At 31.7% G+C, this 18,935-nt stretch overlaps 1 protein-coding gene across 1 annotated transcript in view; it reads right to left on the minus strand.

The window, feature by feature from the left end:
* Positions 1 to 148: 148 nt before the first annotated feature.
* Positions 149 to 18,935, minus strand: part of LOC126737132 (uncharacterized) — an 86,688-nt gene continuing 67,901 nt past the window's right edge. The window contains exons 4-5 of the mRNA XM_050441881.1: positions 11,951 to 12,158; positions 149 to 802 (exon numbers count right to left, since the gene is read on the minus strand). Coding sequence (XP_050297838.1) covers positions 690 to 802; positions 11,951 to 12,158 — 321 coding nt within the window. The 3' untranslated portion in view covers positions 149 to 689. The remainder of the gene's footprint in view (positions 803 to 11,950; positions 12,159 to 18,935) is intronic.

The raw sequence follows: 18,935 nt of genomic DNA on the forward strand, positions 1-18,935 counted from the left end.
TTACATCGAGTGCACCTTTTCAAAATTTTTAAAGTGATTCTTTTCGTGTATATTACAATAATTAATCTGTTTCTCCATTTATATATAACATTTACTTTTATCATATATTGATATAAATATTGTATAATATATCTATATTTTACGTAACACGAAATATATTTTTATTTAGTTATTTTTAATAAAATGTGCTTTAGTAAACGAAAATACCCTGCAAGGCTAGATTTTTCTATTAAATTTTTGTTGGAAAAAGAATATAGAGTAAAAAGTCAGAAATTTGTGGAATGGAACCACTATAGTACCACTTCAAACATTGATTAGTTTTTATAATAATATTAAATAGAGAAATTGACTTTTTCCGATAGCATACATTAGCATTATAGAGTCTAATGGGCATATATTTATCCTCGTCACCCCCAGCATAACTTTTTTGACATTGGTCTAAATAACATTAAACCATAAAAGAAGGGGGAGACTTTTTTACACTTTCGGCACCAGTTATAATTAATTTAATAAATGTGCAGATAATTAATAAACATTTAACACAATAATAAGAGGATATGAAACTTAACATTATTAATAATTTTACCATTATAGAAAAATAGTTTTGAACACTTCGAAAACAATCACGTTAACTTGTTTAATTTGCCTAAAAATATACGGGTTTTTTTTTTTAAATAAAGTAAACATTTTTAAAAGAGCCATAAGAACAAAACAACTAGCATACAGTTTAGGGTTAAAAGGGTTGCTGAAGAGGCTGCCTCCACTGGGGACGGAAGGGCCGGTGATTCTTCCAATATTTCGACTAGAAAAATAAAAAAAAATAATTAAATAAGTCGACGTTTTCCAAAATTAAATTTGTTCGTAAAGTTCACAAAGTTGACACAAGACTTAAAAAAAAGTTAGCTATAGTCGCCTTCGCTCTTATCGTGCGGGTTCAAAGGTCACCACGTAATATGAATCAAATTAAAAAATCAGTGGCTGCCAAAATGTTATTTCCTTGAGAGTTTGACAATACATTGAACGCCGTCATGTGACATATTAAAGCCGCGTATACACCTTAGATCATAATTATTAACTGACGTGATGCCTTTAACGCCGTAAAAATGTCTGCGGAATACTACGTATCCGAGATTCGACATGTAAAACATACGTTGGTTATTTCCTTTCATGACGTGAAAAAGCCCATAAGTATAAAGCCCGTTGGGTATACGCCTCATCGGTATATGCCTAGAATCCCCGATATTCTGCTAAGTTGCCAGACATAATATTTACTTTTCTTTTTTGAAAAATTGTCCGAAATAGACGGAATTCTCAATAACAATTTTTCTTTACGCAATAATATCTAAATCTAAGCATTTTATATTTTTTTATGAAAGCAAAAATGCCTCCCTAGCCTTTCATTAAAATTGTACATATTATTTCATTTAAAAATGGTTGTCACCTAAATTTTTGAGAAATTAGTATACGATTTAGCATGACCCTATGTATGTGCATAAAATACTAATTTGTCGATTTCAGGGCACAGCGTCTAACTTTTAACGATTATTTGATCTTGTCTTCTTCTTTGTTATGTGTGATTATGTTTTTTTGTAATAATTATTGGGAAACTATACATTTTGGTATAATGACAAACAATAAATTTGTATTGTGTGTGATGCAGTGCAGTCAGAGACCAGAAAACTACTTTCTTTGTTTAAAGGCAAGTTCATGTTACAATTTCACTTTTAAAATGACATTTTAATTTTATGATTTATTATTTGTCGTTCGACCCAATCTATACGTTGATGCACAGAAAATTAAAAAAGTTGTGTTATCTTTTCTTTTATATCAGTTAAAAGTCAAAAAAAGATGAAAAATAACTAAAAAAAAAACTGGTGAATGCGGCGGGCATTTCTATCTCCCAGCGCATTCACCAATTCATTTATTTAACTTTGTTTAAAAAGATAAATACGAGGCGAGCTACGAAAGTTCTTTAAAATGTCGTTTTCTTAAGACAATTTTTTTTTACACATTACAGGGCAAAAAAAGTAATAACTTAAAAAAAAACTGGTGAATGCAGCGGGCATTTTTATCTCCCAGGGCATTCAACAATTTATTTACTTAGCTTTTTTTAAAAAGATAAATACGAGAGGAGCCTGTCGCAGCTTTTTTAAAATGTCGTTTTCTAATGAATATTTATTTATTTACACATTACAAGGCAAAAAAGATTGAAACTTACTATTAAAAAAATGGAGAATGCGCCGGGCATATCTATCTCCCAGCGCATTCACCAATTTATTTACTTAGATTTGTTTAAAAAAAAAAATGTACTTTTTAATCATACCTAAATAATAAACGAAATGCAAAAAGAAAACTAATTATTTTAATAACGAAAAAGAAAATAAGGGAATAAGGAAAATAAGGAAATAAGGGAAGAAGTAGCTAAAGCGCTTGGAATTAGCTTAAGAATGGTGCAAAAGGTTGTATATGAAAACAAGAACAATCTTATGTTCAAGCAGGAAACAAAGTGTAAAAGGAAGAAGGCGAAGACTGAAGATTTAAGTGAATGTGTAAAAATGAAGATGTATACATACAAAGTTGACTAAAAAAAGAAACTAATTAAAACTATCATTATCACTAACAGAGTCGGAAAACTTTTCGTCATTTTCCGAATCTTCTTCAAATGGAGCAATGATCAATGGTTCAACATGGATATCGAGTACTTTTTCTCTCTTCCACCAGGTTCTAATAATGTTTTCTCTGTGATCCACTGATTTCCGCCAATACTCCCTTGTGATGTGATTCAATGCCTCATTCCAAACAGCTTCAACCTGGTCAGATCTAAGCCCAGCACCCACATGATTCTCATAATAAGATTTTGACCCTGCCAATATAAGCTCAATGAATGAAGTTCGGATTTTAGCATATATGGTAAGGGATTCTGATTTTCTTTTACTAACTATTCATAAATTTCGCTTTTTCTCCAACTTTCATTTGGTTGTTTATTTTAAATTCTTGAATGATACGAGGCATTGTTATTATTAGGGAAGGTTCTTGCAAGTTCGGTATTAACTGTTCCTTTAACCATTTTTCAAACATTTCGCAATTCATATTGTCATGATAATTCATACTTTTAGACCTAGAAGAAAAAATTAAACTTGCACCTGGAACGAATCCCGTTGAAGATCCGGCATGTAAAATAATAAATCGTTTCCCTGACCACATCCTTTTTTTCTTTTCACGCTTTTCACAGATTTATCTTGCCAAGATTTTATTCCACTCTCGTTTGAAAATATCCAAGTTTCATCTAAGAATATCACTTTCCTTAACTTTGATTTTTCATTTTGTATATATTGTCTTAAAAATCCTATTCGTTGGCTCACAATATTTGGTAGTTCACACAAATATCTTCTATTGCAGTCTTTTTTATAGCGAAAACCTATGCTTTTAATTGATTTTGATAAAGCAGAAAGTCCAATTTCCAAAGTGCCGCGTTGCTTTAAAACAGCCCTCAGAAATGGCAGCGTTATATTTGTTTTTAGCTTATATAGTTCATAAATCCTATCCCTTACTTCCATTTTTACACATTCACTTAAATCTTCAGTCTTCGGCTTCTTTCTTTTACATTTTTTTTCCTTCTTGGGAATAAGATTGTTATTGTTTTCATATACAACTTTTTGCACCATTCTTAAACTAATTCCAAGCGCCTTAGCTACTTTTTCTTGTACATTCTTAGGCAACCAAGGCAAGCAAATTTTCTTTTTCGTTCTCGAAGTAATTAATAACATTAAGTACCATTTTTTTGGCGTGAGGATTTAGAAATCCACAAAAAGGCTTTTTCTTTTCCATAATTTGAAATTTAAATTATCTTGTGACAAATAATGTCATCCGTCAATCGAAACGAGACAGGCATGTTTGTCATGAAAGTAATTGTTTTAGAACCGCTGACATTTATTATTTTATCTTCTTTTGATACATTAACGCTGCATATATCTGTTTCGTTTATCTGACGCGTTGTAGTTAAAAAACGTTGTTGCGCAAATTGAAATGAAACGTAACTACAAAAGTTTGTCGTTGATAATCCAATACACCCGCACGATAAGAGTGATTTTGACTATATCTATATTAATCTTATAGCTGGAAATATTTGGGAAATTATTCCGTTATTATTAAGACAACGTTTTGTATGTCAGTATAATTTTTAATTATTATAATCCGCTAAGCGCTTTCGATCTGTTAGAACATCTTCAGAGCTGCTATGTCAAAAAGTACACAGAAAACACATAACGTAAAAGACATGTACATACAAAGGTTTAAAATACCGTACTCTTTGACAAAGCAGCTCTGAAGATGTTCTAACAGACCGAAAGCGCTTAGCGGATTATAATAATTCAAAATTAAACTGATATACAAAACGTTATCTTATTTCGTCTCTACGACTTACAACATGTTCTTCAAGATATTCAATTATTGTTAACATGCCAGAAAAAAAATTATTCCGATGTTTTTGTCTCAAATTCGACTTTGTATACACTTTCTCTGGCAAAATAACGAAAATATGAAAGTGAATTTTGATTATTTTTTTTCTTATTTTTTTCTAAGAAATACCCTTTCTTGGGTATATTCAATAAAACTTTTTGGATATAACCCAAAAACGAGCATATAGGGACTTATCGGAACTTTTTTATTTTAAACTAAATAATTTAAATCTACCAGTAAGCCGAAATATTAAAAAAAAAACAAATACCACTAAAAATGTATTTTCCTGTTCTGTACTTTTCACTATTTTCCTGTAAAGCTTATTAATACATAAAATTGAAAAACCTCCCGTATACTTTGCGTCTCAGGTTTTTACATTCTCTAAATTTTTTTGTATTTTGGTTACAATTTTGTCAAAGTTAACCTAACCTCACAAACCAACCCTACAATAATATGGAAACGTATTAACTTAATTTTAAACACCTGCCTTAAAAAATAATTTCAATGAAAAAACAGGTGAGGTATATTTCCAAAAGATAGCACCAGCTTTCGCTTGAAGGCCAACAGTCGAAAATGGTATTTAAGAATATTCCAATTAATTTAATTGAATTAAATGATTTATGTTAAAAAGAGTCAGGCTACTTCAACTGGTCTGGATGGTGTAACGTACTTTATGATACGATGCATGAGTATCGAACTCTTAAATATTTAGGTCAAATTCAAAACAATTATTCGCCAATATTAAAATTACAAAATAAATGTACGTATGAAGTAAGTGGAATTAGCAAATAGAAATGCATCTCGACTATAAAAACCTCTTGCAGAGGCACTTTTGTAGATAGATTAGATTACATCACCATAATTAGACAAAGATAATATTAAAGAATCGCACAAAAAATACTTGGTTTCACTAGGTAAGTGCCGCTTTGGATTTAAATGTTTTAAGCTTTTTTAATGTTTTTAATTAAGTTTTTTGTTTATGTGGGCTGATAAAGACGAAGTATTATCAAAAATAATACCCAAGTTCTTTGCTTAACTAACCACAGGTACTATTGTATTCTTTATTTTAACCACAAAGTTTTGAGAAACATGTTCTATGCTATTTCTACTGGATCCTAGAAATAAAGGACATGATTTTGAAGGGTTTAGTTCCAAATTATGAGCCTTAGCAAATATATATAAATTATGTACATATATTTTGTAGTAAGGAATTTAATAAGAACGATGTATAAATCTGAGAATCATCTGCGCATTGTTGTACTTTTGTATGAGATATAGTATTTTTCATATCAGCTACATATTATGAGAATGATAAGGGTCCTTATCTACTAGCAATTCCTGAGGTACCCCAGTAATAACCGAAATAAATTTAGATTTTTAGTATAAGGGGTGAGAATTAATCTCCACGCATTGAAACCTGCTGGTCAGTCGGGATTTTAGAAAGGCAACTCAGTTGTTACACAAACCCAAGAAATTTAATTTAGCTAGCAACATATTATGATTTAGAGTGTCAAATGCCTTACTAAAATCCAGTAAACAAAAGGTTGTTAATTGTTTTTGTTCTTCATGGTGCCTGATATCATTCATAAGATTTACAAGACAAGTGGTTATACTAAACTGTGTCCTAAACACGGATTGACATAATTTTATAAGAATTTAAAAATTATTTAATTTGATTATACATGTGTCTCTCTAGAACCTTAGACAAAACAAGTAAAATATTAATAGGGCGTAGATCTATGGGTCTTTTGGATTTTGGACTTTTTGATGATAGCTTTTTTCCACATCTCTGGAAATTGATTTTCTGAGATACAGGAATTAATAATATTGAGAAAAGGTTTATTAAAGAATGAAAAACAAGTTATTATATCTCTTATTGATAATTCATTATGGCCTGCTTAATTAGTACCTATTGAAGCTATAATATCTTTTAAAGTAAACTCATGAATAAGATTAAAATTCAGTAAATTGAGAGCTTTGTTATTTTAAAAGAAGGATTTTTTTTCCTTGCAAGTAGTGTTATTCAATTTATTAGAAGTAGCAAAGAAGTCATAATGCTGCAGGTATGTTGTCATTATTCTTTCTTTGTATATTATTTAAGTTTTTCACTGTATCCCAAAAGACCTTTCCAGATGTTTTAGATTAGAAGTGGCGAAAATAGGCATTTTTCTCACGTACGATATCGGGTTTAGTAGGTAGACAATTACCACTTTTAGTTTTCAAATATTTTTAATGTGCTTTGTCTCGTAGTTTTATAAGTATTTAATGTTATCGATTATCCATTAAGTTTTAAAAGGCTTACTTTTATTTTTCTTAACTTTTGCAGGTGCAAATTTTAAACTAGTAAACATTTGATATTTAAATTAAAAATGTTTAAATTTTTATCCATATTAGGAAAACCAATAAATTTCGTCCCATGGTAAGACGCTAGCAGCATAATCAAATGCCTCTCGATTATTAGAAATATTGGTCTCAACATTAAAATATTTGGCTTTAGTTTTTTTTATACGAATAATAAAATTAGCATTAATAAGACAATGATCAGAAATTACAGTTGAAATTGGTATTGAGTTGCAACTTTTAACGGAGAGCACCCTACTGGTTATTATGACGTCCAATAGGCTACAAGAATTATTCCGCAAGCAAAATCGGGTAGGTTCTGTAATTCTCTGATTTAAATCAAATTTATTTGTAAGGCAACTTAACCCAAAGAAATAGTTTAAGGGTTTAAGAAAGTCAGCATTAAAATCACCGGTATAAACAAATTTATCATAAAAATCTAGAAACAGATCGACGTCAGTGGAACGTGTGCGATATAGGCATATTATAGTTGTTATTCCTATTAATAAGCCAGGTAGACGAAATGAATTTAGATAAGTAGTGGATTGAAAAGTATTCCTTATTGCATAAAGCGCAATAGTTTAGAATCGCTGTTTCTCATCTTGTATTCGTCATTCAACATTGTTTTTCTAGATATTTAATATTGTTGTAACATATTTATAGCGTTTCTGATAATGTCGATATACTTATTCTCAACAACAAAATGACTAACCTTGCCATCTCCAATTTTTTTGTAAATGATATACTTAAAAGTTTTAATGATAGGGGGTAGTCTTCCTTCGACTATATGACAAGATTATTGGACCTCGAAGGACAAGCAATGGACTTCTTTAAGGCAGAGTAATGTACCTATTTCTTTATAATCTATAAACCTGATGTAATTATACTTCAAGCTGCTCTAAAAAGTTACTACATAGCGCCATTGGGGAGTGGATCCCAAAGTATATCAATTGTTTTATAGAGCATACGTGAGAACGCTTATAGATTTTGGATGGGCCACAACGAAGAACTAAAAGTGGATTGTCTACAATATAAGGTTCAAAAAAGTAGTCCATTATTCTCAAGGAAACCTCTCAATAATAAATATGCAGAGATTGAAGGAATACCAAATCAACGGTCTCAAAGTATATTATATTGAGGATACAATATGAGGCATTGAGAATTATAACCAAGGCTTTTTTTTACGACACCTACAGCTACGCAGGCATTTTTAGCAGAAACTAGAGACTAATCCTTATACCTACGAAAACTGTATCTGGTAGGAAAGTTTAGTTTGAAATACCTAACAAATTAATATTGGAGTCATAAAAACTTCCCATCGCTGGCTCAAGCATTTACGAAAACTTCTCATATTTACTCTGACATTGTCAAACACCAAAACTTTTTTCGAGGGTGAATATATAAATATTTTTAAAATATTGCAAAAAGTTTTAACTCTAATAAGAAATGACATCAGAAAATCATTATGTTCGGTTAAAGGACATTCCGGAATTCAAGGAAAGAGAATAAAATAATAATGCTTTGTTGTTAAAAAATTTACAATTTGTAGATAAAGCCTAAGTAAAAATAAAAGAAAAAATGTACATAGAGAGAACACAGACATACAATACTTTATACAATTTATTAAATTTTAAACTAAAAATTATATGGGGTCAAAATATAAAAAAAAAACAAATAAATAAAAGAGAAGAAGGAAAAATCTATATACACTAAAATGTATATAACATCAAAAGGTATACAAATCAACAGTATATAGCAACACAAGCAGGTACGATAAAAAAATATTTAAGTTCTTTGTTTTTATTAAAAAGTACATGGAAAATGTAAATATAATAAATTCAAGTATGACTAAAAAAGTCGTTTACTACATACATGCGTTAATGCTTTGCGAAATGAGGGAAAGGAAGGTATGGACTTAATTTATAATGATAGATAATTTGTGCTTCTTTTGCATTATACAGAATCGATTTTTGACTAGCTTTGAAGCTCTGAGCGAGGGGTTGGAAGATAAAGACCATGCTCTGCGTTCCCAAGCAGGTAACTGTGAAGTGGCTTTTCTGAAGTATCTGTAACGTGCTGACATATTAAACAAACAAATTCAAATATGTGTAAGAAAGGAATTATTAATATTTTGAATGTTTTAAAGAAATCCTGGCAGTGGGTTCTATTGTTTAGCTCCAGTAAGTAACGAACAGCTCTTTTTTGAAGATTGAAAATACGCTTAAATTGAGTAACGTAACACGTACCCCAGAATGAAAGGGCATAACGGAGATGCGACTCAAAAAGAAAAAAGAGCATAATACAGTTATCTAGAATGGGACAAATTAAGCTCCTTAGAAACTGATCTTAGCGCAAAATAGGCAAATTTTTTTGATAAAGCATCAACATGCAAGTCCCATTTTAAGGCGTTATCCACAAGAAACGGCAAGAATTTTACTAAATCAATGATTATATAAATAACACCAGTATTGACATCATTGGGTTAGTAAAATTCTTGCCGTTTCTTGTGAAGAACACCTTAAAATGGGACTTACATATTAATGCTTTATCAAAAAAATTTGCCTATTTTGCGCTAAGATCAGTTTCTAAGGAGCTATTTTTATTTTCAGTTTAGCACATTTTTTTGGTTTCTATAAAATTTCCCTCTTTTAAGAGTAGAAACCACCCCTTTTTTTCAAATCTGAAGGTATATTTTGTGATAGCTCGTTGGAAAGGGAATAAAAGAAGGAATATGATTCACTATGTACTTTTGCATTTTGATGAAATAAAAATCGAATTTTTCGACAAAGTTATGTTATTGTATGTATTGTTGGAAATGTTGCCCATTTTTTCTCGGCAAAACCCTAATATAAAACAAAATTCATTCTTGATATTACGAATCATATCTGGAGTTATTTGGTATGTAAGTAGTTACCTAAGTTTTAGTCTAGTTTGGTATAGAAGATTGCAACCTACTTTTATATTATAAAGCCTTTGTTTTAAAAATGTTAAGGCACAGGAGATTAGAATTGCACCAAGGCTTTATGGTCAATAAAAACGATTCTACGGAGTATTGTGTTGTCCGGATTGCTCTAAGTGAAACTGGTATCGTTAGCGAAGACACAAATTTTACCGCTAATATTCAGGTTAGCAATGGCATTGATAAACAGCAGAAACAAAATAGGACCTAAAACAGATCCCTAAGATACTCCACATTCCATTAGCTTGCAAAAAGACATCGACCGAATTAATCAACAAGCCGACATCTGTTATTAAGATACAACTTGAAAGCCATTCAAAGACGAAATGAAATTGCTGACCACCTAGCTAAAGAAGTTATTGATAAAGACGTATCCGTTAATGGATTATAATTCTATAACATATTTCCTTGCCTTAAGGAAACCAAGAAACAAAAATGGAGACAATAATTTGGTAAATATAGAGCAAAGAACTATTATTTTTATACCCCGAACAATAAGTAACTTACCTTAAAGCTATCAATTGAAAATGTCAACTTTAGTAGGAGTAATTATTATACTACGTTTCTTAGACTTATCTCTGGTACTGGCAATGTAAGATACCTCTTACATAAGATGAAGATAGTCGAAAATCCGTAGTGTGTAATATGCAATAATACAACTACTATTGATGATCTATGGCTCTTGGATCAGACAAACCAACGGGCTTCCACTTATTTGAACCAATAACTGGCAAAATTGAATCAGCTACCAACGAATTCATGTTGCTAAATATATAGAAGGAAAACAGTAGAGTAGAAGCATAATCTTTAATTGAGTTCTTCTATATATTTTAACTTATCTAACAATCCTGACAATTCTGCCTTCGAACGAACCCCTTGGCGTGAAAAGGGTGTCCATGTCTAAATTCGCTTAAATAGTATAGTACAGTAGATAACATAGAACATAACTTTGGATTAGGATAAGGTAGTGGCTAAATGCACTGTGCAGAGCAAAAAAAAATTTTTTGGATGAAATGATCCATGGGTCAGAAAGTTCTCCATTTTTAAATGTTAATTACTCGAAAATGACTAAAGAGATAGACCCATAGTTATTAGTTTTTCATATTTTTTCAATTTGCCTGAAATTTTATATTTTTCTGTATACCTGTATACTGTATAAGGTAAGAGTTAGTAATGTATGAAATTGAAAAATATCCCGACGATTTTTTTCTCAGATTTTTTTGAGTTTGACTTTTAATATGTTAGTGGTATACAAGGTGGGTCAAAAAGTTTTGATGGGTAACCGTTAATTACTCAAAAATGAATAAAGATAAATTCATAGTTTTTAGCCTAAAATTCTTTATCTGCTGTATATCTAATTAAAGGGATTATTAAAGTATAAAATTAAAAATCTCTTGTATATTTTTTTCTTAGATTTTTAAGTTCTGGAAATTCTGATGACTAAAATGCGGTCAAACACGATTAGTTTATCACAAATTCTATTGCAACGATATTTCACTTGTAATCTTATTTTAATTTAAAGGGTCAAAAAATTCTCATCTTTAAAAGTTAATTATTGGAAACTTTCTATTTTATTGTATGCCTAAATGTAAGAGTTATTAATGCATAAAAATGAAAAATGTCCCTTAGATTTTTTCTCGCTCAAAATAAAATTTAAAAATAAAGATCTTAAAATAATTAACAAAAAAAACAACATTTTTTCAATAAAAATTCATAAAAGCTTCTGCGAAACCATTTTAAATATTAAAAGAGTTACTTTAAGGCGTTTGACACTGTGTATATTAAACTCCATGTTAAATGTATGAATGATCTTTATCCAATTATCAACAAAAAATTCCTTTTTATTTAAAAACAACAGTAAATCCTACCTCCCTTAATTATATTCCCTAACCCTTTTTCTGCTTATGTAGTTGACATAGCCGCCGGTATACAAAATTTAAAGTAAATTTTCCACTACGGGGGCAAAGTAAATAAAATGAGAGTGGATAGAAAAGGGATGAGACGACGGTTTCAGCGAAGCAAAATAAATATAAACGACAAAATAATTATTTACGAAGGGAGAGGTTCTTCTCCGTATATTTGCCAGGCCATTCCCTGCTCTACTGGGGATAGAAAACAGCCACTTAAAAGCCTCGGCGCCATATCAAATTACTTATTGCCAAAAAGCTTGAATCACACAATCAATTTACTTACTATATACAGTTGAATTTCTTATATCGGCATAATCGCTATCGTTATTCACATATCCTGGAATGGTAGCCATACAAGTGAGTCTCAATTTACCGTCTTCCAACTGGGATACTTCCATGGAAAGTTGCTTAATGGAAGAGGCCTTCGTCTCGAAATATCCATGGCCATGCACGATTCCGTTAGAAAATGATTTCGTGAATGAGTCTCTTACCTGTAAATTAAATGCATAACTTTAGTGGCTGTGGGTTTCTTATTTATATTTTGTCTTATTTAAACTACGTGAAATGTAAATACGTTAATTATTCTCATGGTTTTTGTACTGTGTTGCTCCTACTTTGTAGTTTATGTCGATTAAGACGATTGTAGTTAAATTTATTTAGCTATATATTTAATTAAACTATTTATTAAAATTAACTATTTACAGTAGAATTCCTCTTAACCGGTCACCTCGGGACTGCATACCCGGCCGGTTGCCGTTTTGGCTGGTTAATCCGAAGTGTACTTATATATGTGTACATAATACATATTATATTATGTTCATTATCTATGTTATGTACATATGTATATGTATTGAAGAGAGTATTACATACATATATATATATGAACATAATAAATATAAAATAATGGAGAAATATTTATTATATAGTTATGTATGTAAGTTTAATATGTAATTATTTTTTGAAAAAGTCTGTGATTTTCTTCTGTTTTTTAACCTTCAGTGAATTTCTGAATGCGATATCCCTCCATTTTCTAATCACCAAAACGTCTAATGCTGTTGACTCATGTTGCTGCTCAATGTATTTTAATGCAAGTTCCATTACATTTTTGACTTCTTCATGAGAAATCATTTTTTCTTCTTTATTGTCACTACTATCATCATATTCCTCTGGTTCTTTGGTTGCTAAATCTATGATTTCTTCATCATTTAAAAATTCTTTTTCAAGGTGATCGTCACAACTTATCATCCAATTTTTCACATCTTCTGATTGCAATGCTTCGTTACCCGTTAACTTTTGAAGGTCTTGTAGAGTGGATTTGTTTTCTTCTTCTTCAGTCCCTGCAATATTCGAGATCGCAACTAGATTCTCAACATCTGGCCAAAGTTTTCTCTATGATTTAATAAATATTGAAGAGGGCATTTCTTGAAATGCTATAGCTAACATATAGATAACGTCCTTGATATTGATCTTTTTGATGACTTCTAAAAGACCTTTGTCTTCACTCTCCGAGTGTTGCAGAATTTCAGAAACAACTTTACGCCTGTATCGTCTTTTTAAGCTTTTGATCACTCCTTGGTCCATTGGTTGCACTAAGCTTGTCACATTAGGAGGAAGATAAACTTATATAATGTCATCTACATCGCAGTCATGAGGATGGGTTGGAGCATTATCTAACACTAGAACTACTTTGATAGGCAAGTTAACACTTTTTAAATGTTTTTTAACTCTTGGAACAAACTCTAAATTAAACCACTCTTTAAACAGGTCTGAATTCATTCACGCTGATTTTTGTGACTTATAATAGACCGGAAGGGACGATGGATTCAAGTTTTTGAATGCCCGTGGTTTAGCAGACTTGCCAATAACGAAAAGAGGAATTTTAGAATTGAGTTCCCGCTGCATTCGAACAAACGGCCACTGTAATACGTTCTTCATTCTTTTTAAAGCCAGAGGCAGACTGTTCATGACTGCCTAGAAAAGTTTTTTTTGGTAACATTTTAATGTTTAGCCCGGTTTTGTCCATACTATAAACTTGTTCTGGAGATAATTTCTGTTTTAACCATTTCACCAAACTTAGTCTTGAATTCTGTCGCACCTGAAGTATCAGCAGACAGTTTTACTCTCCACTTACATGTGCCAAATGAATTCCGTGTCACTTTTTCCATCGATTAAGCCAACCATCACTTGCCACAAATTCGCCTCCATTGTTAATCTTCTGGTGGATAGCCAGAGCTTTTTCTTTTAAAATTGGGCCGCCAATCGGTGTACCTCTTCGACGTTCCTGAAGAAACCAGATCCACAAAGCTTCATCGACGACCTCGCAAATCGGTTTTTTTCTCGTACAACGGCTGCCCAGATTTTTATCAGATTCCATTTTCGAACAAAACTGCTTAATCGAATGCCTATCTCTTCGCCAGTCATTTACAGTGCTTTTTTCAGCATTAAATTCTGCACAGATTTTCGCCACAGATTCACCATTATCAATCCGCTTTAACACTTTTAAACGTGTATCCATCGAAACCACAATTTTTTTGCGCTTTGCATTCATTGTTAAGGAAATAGTTATGTTTTGTACGTACCCACAGCAAGAACAAACCAAACTGATCAAAACGACAACATAATCCTATCCAACATCGTTTATAGTTCAGTTCACAGGGATCTCCCCGTAATAACGGGGAAATCCCAGCCGAATCGCCTCGCCGGTGAATTTCTTGGAAAATATTGCGTTGCGTTCAGCTGTTGTAAACAGGCCGGTTAATCCGTTGACCGGTTAATGCGAAGCCGGTGAGGAATTATACTGTATTTAATTTAATATTTTCACCTATAGGGTCCAGTTTTCAGTAGTTCATTTTATTTGAGGGTCTTACTTAAGAAACAATTTAGATTGTCTTATTTTAAATCCTGATAGTTTAATTTTCTTTACAACACTTGCTAGACAAGCCATAGTCAAGGCAACTATCAGTGTTTTATTAAAATTATGCTCTAACATCTAAACATTTGCCATGTATTTATAAGTTTCATGACATTTTAATTAGTTTTGTTGTTTACCTTGGAAATAGTTAAACGACTTGCAACGCAACAGGTGGAGGTTTGTAAATTCATGTTGTCAATAAAAGGAAAGTGTTCTCGACATAAAAGTGTATTCCTAGCGTAGGTGTATTCCAGGAAGAAGTGTGTTTCTAAGTATGTTTAAATATTTTAGAAAATATGACTGTGCCATATTATCACATTATACCGATGAAATACCCTTAGGTTAAGAGCTTGAATACATTATATTCTTGAAATATTTCAGGTAAAAACTGTCTGGAAGACCTAGTTAATATTTTCTAATAACATAATTCTTTACACCCGCATGCACCTTTTGAGCTTTATCTCGATTAAGTGTTCAATCCCGCTTAGTTCGAAAATTTGCGATGTACCTGGCAAAAATTGTGGCTTAATCTTTACAATACATAATTTACCGAAAAGCAGGGTTTAATCGGATGATTATAATTCATTATTAGATGTTTATCTATCGTAAGTGTTATTTTTACGTTATCATCGGAGGCTTTGATTGAGATTTAAGCTAAAATGTATGGTTATTACGATCATGGATACAGAAGATGACGTATTCCTTGAAGACGTTCATAATATTTCAGATGCTTTTCACGTAGCAAATATGAGAGGAGTGAATATTTTGACACAATAGATAATCTTTCATTTTTTTACCCATATCGACTAACCAAAATCACCGTTTTAAATGTGCTTAATGACATTGAATATATTATTGAGCATAACAATGATCTGTAAACTGCTAAATTTATATTTAAAAAAATGATAGTAACGTTTTCAACAATCGAATAAATAACTTCCTCTAATTATTTTATATGTGCTGTTACATATACTTTCTTTTACAGTAATAAAAGTTTAGCACCTACGAACCAGCTTTGCAGGCAACTTTAGACGGTTTTTTTGTGGTTCCGATCACAGAGCTATATCAGATTTTATTGGCTGTCATCAATCAACAATTTTCAGAATTTTGAAAAGCATTTGTTTAACCAGATCGCATCATATGAGGATGCCCCAAAAATAATGAAGAAAAGTTGGAGCTTTAACTGTTTTTTATCAAATTTCAAGATTTCCAAAGGTGCTTGGTTGAGTTGATGGAACATATCCTCCTGGGACCTAGCGTCCATTTAAATGGACATGCCAGTTTTATGTTTCCAGTTTCGTTAATTTATTATTTAAGCAGCTTAGACCTCGCATCCATTACGTTGGACACTTCGGTGCTGCCGCCCAGTCCGATTCGGTCGACTTTAATTGTGCACGTGTGCTGGGAATCAGTTGTTTGTTTTCTGTTGTGATGGCGGCTACACGTGGTTTTCGTTATGATGGTATGTAGCCTATTTTTTAACGATTTGTAATGATTTTTGTGAAAGTTTTTATTTGTAAATGTTTAATAGAAAAATTTAAATAACATTACAATAATAAAAAAATTAAATAAGTTTTGTATTACCCTAAGTTATTCGCGTCCATTTAAATGGACATTGGGTCTATCTCATGCACATTTTAAATTAACTCATAAAATTTATTTTAGGAATATTTGGCAATCAAAGAGTGCTTCGGCCAGGGGAAGTTGACGAAAAATTGGAGCAAATACTAAAAATCATTGGAAATGATAACTCTGACATTGAAATGTCTGATGATGATAAAGAAATTCACACTACGGATAATTTAATGGGGAGAGATGAAGAAATACTTAATGAAGAACTAGTAAGCAGCAGTGAGGAGGAAGAAAAAGAAGATAGAATTCCTTTTAGTATCCTGAGAGAAAACTCAAAAATGGCCAAGCAGTATGTGCATCCTTTAAAGCGAAAGTCTTGGAGAAGAGATGATACTTTTGCACCTCCAAATTTTGAAGGCCCCTCTAGTGAATGCAGCGCAGAACTCCGGTCTGATTGGACTGCAAAATCGTATTTAGCCATGTACTTTGAAGATGAGTTATTCCAAAAAAGACTTAAAGGAGTATCTCTTAAATTGACTCTTAATGAGATTAAACATTTTTTTGGAATAGCTTGTTTGATGTCCTGTCTAAAGTATCCCAAAATCAGAATGTACTGGGAAAAAACCACTAAAATTTCAGCTATTGCAGATACAATAACTCGAGATAAATTTTTTGCTATAAGAAGTAACCTTAAAATCGTCATTGATGGCAGCATCGCTGAAGAGGTACGCAGGTCTGACAAATTTTGGAAAGTACGTCCTATTATAAAAGCAGTATGGCAGGGGTATTTGCAGCTACCTAGAGAGAAAGTGGTTGCTGTAGATGAACAGATGATCCCATTTACAGGGACTTGTAAAATGAAGCAGTTCGTTAGAGGAAAGCCAAATCCAGAGGGCTTGAAAAATTTTGTTGTTGCTGCCCTGATGGTCTTGTCGTAGACTTTGAATTATATCAAGGAAAAGATACTTTTCCAGATGATTCTGTAAAACGACTTGGTGTTGGACCTTCTGCTGTTGTTCGCCTTGGAAGGACATTATTTCCTGGAAGTCATGTGTACTGCGATAGATATGTCACGACAATACCACTTCTCGAATATCTTCGTCAACAAGAGAAATATTGTACTGGAACCATTATGAAATCTCGTGTACCAGCGGCAGCAAATTTAACTTCGGCAAAAATGATGGCCAAGATAGGTAGAGGCAGCTCGGAACAAATTGTAAGACAAGATGGCGAAATAGTAATTGTACAATGGTATGATCTCAAATCTGTACTTTTGGCATCTACTGCTCTAGGAATTCAACCTAGCGATGAGTGTAAAAGGTAGTCTAAGAAAGACTCTAAATACATTCAGGTTAAAAGACCTTACGTTGTTGCTAAATACAACAATTTTATGGGAGGAATAGACTTGATAGACCGAATGATTAGCTATTATAGAATTCGAGCCAGACCAAAAAAATTGACTTTAAGGGTCATTTTCCATTTCTTTGATCTAGCAATGGCTAACTCATGGATTTTTTATCGAAGAGATAAAAAAATATTTAAAATCCCTCCACGCAAAATACAACAATATTTAGATTTTAAAATCGAAATTGCCACTCAACTTTTGACAAATACACAAAGTGAATCCCAAGAAAACATCCGAGGTGTAGGTACTAGAAGAAATCCTGAGGAAAATCTTTGTCGATTCACCGTCATCGTCATTAGGCACCGAAATAAAACGGAAACAACACTTTCCAGAAATTGCCGCAGACTTAAAAAATTCGGTTAGATGTAAAAATTACTCATGTGCCAAAAAAACCAAGTTTTTTTGTAATACTATTACATGCAACACATTTTTGTGCATTACTGGCAACAGAAACTGTTTCATTGAGTTCCATAGCAAATAAATTTAAGTTTACATTTATTTTCTGCGTTTTCATAAGTTTAGACTGAAATGTTATTGAAAAAAAAATTATATATTAGGAATTTTTGTTTAGGTTAAGACCCAATGTTCATTTTAATGGACGTCATGTATCCGTCAAAGTAATAAAAAAAATAAAAAAAGTTATTAGTAAACCATGTTTATTTATGTATTTTTTGTTATATTTAAAAGCATCACAACCCTAACTTAACAAAAACATGTCTGGGTTCCAGGAGGATATATTAAGATATAATGTCAAAGTGACAAACGTCTTTATTTTGCAAAATAGATTTAATAGATTTTACCATAAAATTCTCATACATTTTAGGTGATGAAGATGCTGATATATTTAAAAATCGCAAGGGATATTGTTCCTTCTTTATTGGAAAAATAAATACTGTAAAAATTATTTGGATGTTCACGTCATATTCAATAATACGAAAACCATGTTCTAATTTTGTTAGTAACTTGTATTATGTTTTGACAAAATAATACTCGTTTTTAATTAAAGTTAGTGTGGCAAAATCCAAAATAATTATTTTTAAAACCCGTCACTACGTGGCGCTCGCATGGGTTGCTAAAAAATGATAGGTCAGTTGTCACTCTCTCTTTCTCAAGTAAGAAATGGTGTTGTAAAGAGGTTTCTTGTTTCTCGCTGAATATAAGTTTGGTTTTTAGCCTAAATAAAGTGATTTAATAACAAAAAAGTGTTAACAGCTGAAGTTAGAAAACCCTCCTAAACCAAAATGGTCCTTCGAACTCAGATGTAAGCTGTTAAAATTGTAGTAAAAAATTAGAAGCTACTTTTAGAAAACTACTTTACTAGAGAGAACACTTTCACTTTGTGCACTTTGTTTTGGTATTGGTACTTGTAGTAAAAATAAA

This window comes from Anthonomus grandis, chromosome 1, assembly GCF_022605725.1.
Source record: "Anthonomus grandis grandis chromosome 1, icAntGran1.3, whole genome shotgun sequence".
In the NCBI taxonomy this organism is placed as follows: Eukaryota; Metazoa; Arthropoda; class Insecta; order Coleoptera; family Curculionidae; genus Anthonomus; species Anthonomus grandis.